This window comes from Phodopus roborovskii, unplaced genomic scaffold, assembly GCF_943737965.1.
Source record: "Phodopus roborovskii unplaced genomic scaffold, PHOROB, whole genome shotgun sequence".
Taxonomy (NCBI): Eukaryota; Metazoa; Chordata; class Mammalia; order Rodentia; family Cricetidae; genus Phodopus; species Phodopus roborovskii.
In genome coordinates this window covers 53809560-53816839 of record NW_026126407.1, presented here as the reverse complement: position 1 = coordinate 53816839, position 7280 = coordinate 53809560, and the positions used below count along the sequence as shown (strand labels likewise).

The 7280-nt window shown below is 41.0% G+C and overlaps 1 protein-coding gene across 21 annotated transcripts in view; it reads right to left on the bottom strand.

The window, feature by feature from the left end:
- Positions 1-1428: 1428 nt before the first annotated feature.
- The window catches only part of Rbfox1 (RNA binding fox-1 homolog 1), a 1049790-nt gene continuing 1043938 nt past the window's right edge, over positions 1429-7280 (bottom strand). For 12 of the 21 annotated variants that reach the window (XM_051181367.1, XM_051181376.1, XM_051181381.1 and 9 more), the window contains 2 exons: positions 5787-5862; positions 5173-5407 (listed from right to left, as the gene is read on the bottom strand). In XM_051181367.1, coding sequence (XP_051037324.1) covers positions 5260-5407; positions 5787-5862 — 224 coding nt within the window. In that variant the 3' untranslated portion in view covers positions 5173-5259. Of the gene's footprint in view, positions 4203-5171; positions 5408-5786; positions 5863-7280 lie in introns of those variants that run through there. The other 9 variants (XM_051181389.1, XM_051181385.1, XM_051181373.1 and 6 more) reach the window with 2 other exon arrangements.

The window sequence follows — 7280 nt, the reverse complement described above, 5'->3', positions numbered from 1 at the left end:
CTTATAACCTCTTTGTACCTCTACTGTTTTACCTGTAATATTAGCCTATCATTCCTGAAGTGTTGCTGCAAACATGTTATACAGATGATTATGTATTGTGTGTGTGTGTGTGTTTGTAGATGCATGTGTGTTCACACACGAATGCACAGTGCCCACAAATTGGCAAAAGATTTGGATTCCTCTGAACCTGGAATTCTAGGCAGCTATGAGCTGTCTGATGTGGGTACTGGAGGAGTAGAGGCACTCTTAACCACTGACCCTTATATTCATATTCCAAAGAATTAGGAGGTAAATTCACCTGAACCACCTAGGTGGAAAGCCTGTGGCACAGGGCTCTTGTTCAGCTTTTCTTGGCAATGTTTTAAACTTTGTGTGTTTTTAGATTGGCATGTCTATTGAAATAATTACAGAAGACAGGTTTAAGTTATTAAATAACTATATGGGGTAGATTGTTCAAACATAATATATTTCTTTCTTTTAAAAAATTAATTTAAAGGAGGTAAGACTCAGTGGTTAAGAGTACACAGTGCTCCTCCAGTGGACTTGAGTTACATTTCTAGCACTCATATCAGATGGCCCTTAGATGCCTGTAATTGCAGCTCCAGGAGAATCCAAAGGCTCTGGGACTTTGTATGTACCTGTTTTCATATGCAATATATGTGTGCGCACGCGCATGCACGCACACACACACACAAAATTCAAAAACAATTAATTTTTCAGATAGGATTTCACAATGTAGCCCATGCTAGTCTTGAACTTGAGAATAATCTTTCTGAGGTATGACTTACCATGTCAAGCTTTAATGGACTTCTTTAATGTTTTACATTTTGTGTGTATGTAGATGTATGTATGTGACACAGTGTAATTGTAGAGTTTAGAGAACAACTTGTGGCAATCAGTTCTCCTTCTATGATGTGGGTTCCAGGGATTAGATGCAAGTGCTAGTCTTGGCCACAGACACCTTTACCATAACTCTCTAGGTCATGAGGGATTCCTAAATGATTAACTTAAATAAGAAACACAAAAGACAAAACATGCTGCCTGACTCATCCTAAGTATACAATAGTGTGAACTCACAGGCTTTCTCACAAATGCCCACAATAGTTGTCTAAATACATCTATTTGAAATTTATAGTGTGCTGATATTGAGGTAAAACCACAGACTGTATCAAGCTGAAGAATAGCTAAAGTGTAATAAACTGTTTCTTACCTTACCTGCATGGGTCCAATGACTTCTTTGGTTACACAGTATGGATAAAAGTGATCTGACCCAGAGGAACAAAGAGGCTATAGGAGCATCTGGTCTACCTCTGACCATGATGCATTTTGGTGGCACCCACCCCACAAGGTTACAAGTGTGTGTGTGGGGGGGTTGACCTCAGAAAGAAATCCACAGAGGCAGAAGAACTCAGAACACCAACTTACAGGTACCTTTTCAGACTAAGCTTTTATTTTTTGATATTACAAACCAGTTTTCTTTATTCACAAACCACTGTAAGTGATATAAACACTAATTTCTAAAGACAGATATACACATTTCTGGGTTTGCAGATTGAGTGATGTGTGTGTTAAGAAGTCACTATATGCCACATTAATCTTTTTTCATAATTCATAATAGCAATAGTTATTTCGATAAATGAAAACATTCCAAATAAATACTGTTGTTTTGTTTTAAAAAATCCAAAATGTTTGTTTACACCTCTGACATGACATTTTAAAACGACTTATTGGCAGCTCAGCAGAGTGCCTAGACAAAAGATTCTGCGACATCGGTTGGCACCCACTTGCTCTAAATGATTTTATTAAAACTACATACAGTCGTGGGGGGAAAGTACATTTCATTGATGAAAATCAAAACTGCAAATGAGTTTTACTTTAGCCAGCACAGTAAGAATTCCATATTTGTAATTTCATACACAACGCAGGTTCTGGTCTTGGCAAGCTGGGCGACTGGGAGGAATCTGTTGATCCTTCTGCAGCCCCCTTCCTCTCACTGTCTATCCCATTTGGGGTCAAATGCTACAGCATCATAAGTGGTTGCCTTGAACAACATCAACCAGGTGCACACATGGCCATCCCACTGTAGCAGGTGGGGAATGAGAATTTTCCAGTGACACTGCCAAACAGTCTCTCCTGACTCAGAAAGGAGAAAAAAGACCAATTTCTAGGCTTTTCCTTTCTCAGCAATTCAACAGTTTCTCTCTTTTCCCCTCCTCGCCCTTTCCTTTTTCTTCTCTCCCAAACCATGGCCATCTGTCTTAGATATCGAAGCTACAGAAACGTTGTTTTCAAATCTCATGAAACTTTATTGATGGTTTAATATCCAACCGATCTTACGGGCATGCACGTAGGATGACTAGGAAGAAAGCTGGATCACAAACACTTTTTTTTTTTTCTTTTTAAAGTTTTGTTTGGTTTTGATTTTAAAGCAGTTGTTACAGCGGATTGGCAGGTTCACAGCGTGAGTTGATAACTTACTAAAGTGCGTGCCGTGGGGCCTGCACTGCACACACAGGCAGTAACACTACTCAGGGGGACAGCTTGCTGATATTTTATAATTTAAATACAAAAACAGGAAGACCCATGACAGATACCCCAACTTAGGTTAACTTGTAAACAGGACAACATGGGGGGATCCAAACAGAAGAATATCACAAGCTGCAATTTTTCAGCTGTGTTGCTCTGGCCCTGCATCCAAGACAGAATGGGGTAGACACTGTTCTCTGGTGGGAGGGGGAGGTCCTAGTTTCGTTTTTTTAGTCTTGTTTTCTTTCCTTCTGACAATCCTCTTGGGCCTCGGAGACAGAAGTAAAGATACCAGTTTCAGATAACCCTGGGGCACTGGGGAGAGGGGAAGGCAGGCTCTCACAGACTGAAAAATTGCAAGTTGCTCACAGCGCAGTCATGTTTTCAAAAAGTATCAAGCTGATGAAAATACCATGATTATCTCTATTCAATGATTGCGATACTTGTAAAATGCGACTATAAATCCAGATATGATTATCATGTAATTCCATAAAAATTATACGTCTGTCTCTAACAGTTAATCTACTAAGCTAAAACTAAAGCCTCAGAGACTGTTTCTAGAACATAACTCCACTGCACAGATGTAAATTTTATACATATTTTAACTGGTACAAAGAATTTAAGTTTTTATTACTTTCTTTTTTTTGGAAAAAAAGAAAAAAATAGAAACAGTGCTTTTTATCACCTTTTTATTAATGTTAATTTTCCCTCCCATAATATAAAAGTCAGCAGTGATATCAATAATTTCTCATACTGGAAGAAATATAAAAAGAATGCTTATTGATGGCCTAACTAGTAGTCTTTGCTTAAATAACTAGTGGGTAGGTAAGAAGCTGAGTAGTGCGGGTGGAATGATAAGAGGGTGGACTTACACAGCTTCCTTCAACTCTAATCTCAGTGCCAGAAGAAGCAGTTTCTTAACAGAGCCTTTGGCTTGACTTTGCCAGGAGTAACTTAGAACCATAGATTTATGATCGTTGGTGCAGTGGGTCATTTAGATTCATCAGTTACTGTATATATATATAGATATAGATAGATAGATAGATATTTTTTTTTTCTTTCAGCCAAACCCTAGTCCCAAACCCCTAAGCCCCTCCCGGCCTCCCCTTCACAGAATAAAATAATATAGATGCAGAAATAATGACTTGTCACCTAGACTCCTCCCAAACACCTTAACCCCAGTAGCCTCATTTTCAGCATATAATTCATTTACATAATATAGCACTCTGGATATGGCCCTAAAGCGGTTTTTATTCATATCTAGCCTCTCTCTAGATCAACCACAAAAACTCCTACAGCCAGCAACTGAACTACAAGAACCTTCAGAAACCAAAGACCCACAATATTAAAATACACAGAACAAAATATCTGAGGTATAAGATAAAAAATGTAATTTTTTCCTCTTTTTTATTTTGTTGTTTTCTTTGAGTTGCTAAAATGATGTCCTACTGCGTGTGTTGCAACACTCAGGCCTCGGAAAGCTTTCTCTCTCCCCACATTGGAAGGTTGTTTTTGTTTGTTTGTTTTTGTTTGTTTGTTAATGATTTTGCCATTTAATATGGAGCAAAACGGTTGTATCCCCCTCGGTATATACTAGCCTGCAATGAAGAAAGAACGAGACCCACATCATCAGCATGGCTCCTAGTCTTGGCATCAGTCAAGGGCGCAAAAGCATTCTGAAACAAAGCAATTTGAGGGGTGTGGTTTTTTACATTTTTCCGTTTGTAACATGTGGCTCATCAAAAAGACTAATGTTAAAAAAAAAAAAAAAGACACTCAAAACCAACCAAAATAGAGGGCACCCGTTTCCCCTTCCCACGACCTTTTCAGAAAGCTAATGACCTCCCTGAGCAACTCCTTATGGAAAAAAATCCCCAGGAAACTGAACTGGATCCATTGGTCCTGCTAGCTATGAGGACTCCAGTTCTCCAGTTTACAAATGAACAGTGGAGGGATAGGACCTGGCTCATTTTGTTGACTTGTTTCTTTGATGAATAGATTAACTATATGATGCTCCACTGGGAGAAGCTCTGTCTACATTCAACAATGATTGTAGATGATTTACTGAATGTAGGGATTCCGTTTTCCTTTCCATCCCCTTCCTCAAGTGGCTTAGGTGTTGACATGGGGTTGTTGAATGCCACGTTGAATAAAAAAAGGGAGGGATGCTCCTGGAAGTGGCTAGAAACCTATGGATTCTGATTTTGTGGTGGGAGTGTGACAGGGGCACTGCTGGGTGTGATTAAGCTTGTGTAGTGCTGTAGGCTTTTCTAATGCTGCTTGGGATTGCATGACCCAGGGTCCAGGGAACTGTCTGACCAGACCTTTCTACAGCTATTAGGTGACATTTAACCGGTTTCTTTGCTGAAAGTATTGGCGATTCCAGTGAATGCCTGTGGGATTGATTTTTAGGAAGAGGACTGGATATTCTTGACTCAAGCAGAAGACTGCATGCCAAAGCGCTGTAATGATCGCATATGCTCTCACGCGATGGGCACGTCTTACTGGACTCAAGAGTTTTAGTGCATAGAAGTTTGAACAATTACAGGCAAATCCACCCAACCCTTGCCCCCCACTTTGCCCTCCCCTTTACCCATCCCAAAACAAAATCCCACACTTCCCACCCATCCCCCAAGAAAAAAAAAGGAAAACAAGACAACCCCCAAAGCCAGCTGATTCCTTAATTTCTTATGTACTAGGCACACACACAAAGTGTGCCCCGCTGTCTGCTGTCTACTTTCTCTCCTGGGCGACTATGACTTTAAACATGAATTGTAAAAGGGGAGGAGAGGCAGGCAGATTCTCAGCTGCCTGACAGCAGAGGCCTGGAAGTGTGCAGCTTAGCTCCTCTGAAGTCTGTGCTGGGGCTGGAACCTTGGGGCTATGTGAATGAGCAGCACGGGAGGGAAGGGAAAAAAAAGAAAAAAAAAAGTTCTGCATTGACACTGCATTCCGTTAGTGATGGATTTAATTATCAAAATGACTAATTATTCCATTAAGGTAAGTGCTCGCTAGGTGAGACTTGCAAAATTAGAAATATAATAACTTACATGCACTATATTGCCAAGAAATTAAGACATTTATCAAGTTTACTGGGAGGATTAATGTGGCATTTTAGCTGCTGTTAGCACAAGAGACAAATTCAATTAAGGGAAAGTGAGAGGACTTCAACCATCAGCCCATATTGAGGCCCCAGCTGGGGGTGGGAGGGCAGGGAGAAAGGCAGGAAGAGCAGAGGACAAGGAGGAATTGCTACTCACCATGGCACCAACGCCGTAGGTGGGGGCTGGAGCAAGTGTGTGGTGGTAGGGGTCGGCAGCATAAACTCGTCCGTAACTGCAAAGGGAAGAAGAGGTGAGATTGGTCCATCACACACAGTTACAGTGCAACAGCTCCAACATAAGACACAGAATACCAAGACACTGAGGAGGGGCTGAACTCATCCTAAACCATGAAACATTTCCACCCCGCTCCACCACAGGGTACTAAGAAACTCAGTTTGAGCATTGTGGTCCATTTAACACAGCTGGTTTTAGGGATGCATTCCATATACAGCCGTGTGCAAATTAATGATGGGGACCCATTCTGAGTAGTGCATCATTGGAATATCACAAATTTCATTTACAGGGACCACTGCTGTAGATAGATGTGGTATGTGACTATAAACACACACACACACACACACACACACACACACACACACATTTCCACATTCTCCCCCACTGTGAAGAAGCTACATCAGAGTCTGAGGCAGGCAGGAAGCAAACACTAGGAGACTGATCTTGAGAACTGCAGTGTCCCAGATATAATTTAATGCTTAAGAGTCGATGGGTAGATAGATGTATTTTCGTCTGATTTGACTGTCACCAAGCAAATGAGATTAGGTATTTCAGAAAGAGTGCAGTGATCTGTCAGTACAGCTCCTGCCCAGTACTTCAGATTGTCAAGGTCTAACTTTATTAGGCACAAAGAGGGGTTTTTAAAGCAAGGCAGGGAGGAAATGGGGAGGGGTAGCTGTGCTGACTCTGGGGCTCTGGTAATGTCCCAGGCCATAAGCATCAGACCATAAACATCTGCTTATCTCAGTTCCTAGTGTCTGGTTCATCTCAGTTCCTGGGTTGAGTGGAACAGACTGCTTGTTTAGCAGTTTTCTGTTTTACCAAGATTAGGCTCAATTAGAGTTTTAAGGTGTAAGTGATTCTGCAAGAGGATGTGACTCAAGGCCCGCTCCCAACACACATCCAAGTATCTCATCTATCCTTGGCCCAGTTCTTGAGATAGGAATATTTGAAGCAAGGTATTTTAGTCATACTTCTTGAACTTTTGATTTTCTCCTATCTCTTTTCCCTCAATTACTATAATATCAAGGGCTGGCATTAGAATGAAAATGAACAAGGGATGGAAAACAAGTGCCCTGGGTGTTCAGTGAATTTCTAGAATAGAACACTACACACATTGTGAATTTAGTTCATATACTGTAGGTTACATGGTGGCCATAACTGGAGGGGACCATTGGACCTCTCAGGGTGATATACATACTCATTTCATAATAACACCCTTGCTTGTTTGACACCCTCCACAGACACCTTCTGGAAATGATTTGAACAATGAGCTGTTGATACTGATAAGCTCAGTTGTGATCTGCAGATGGATAGGAAGGGTAGATAAATCTGCCTTGGTGACTCTAGCACATGTGATTTCTGAAGAGAGTGCTCTCTAGAGGAGAACAAGGCAGGCACATCCAGAACAAAGAA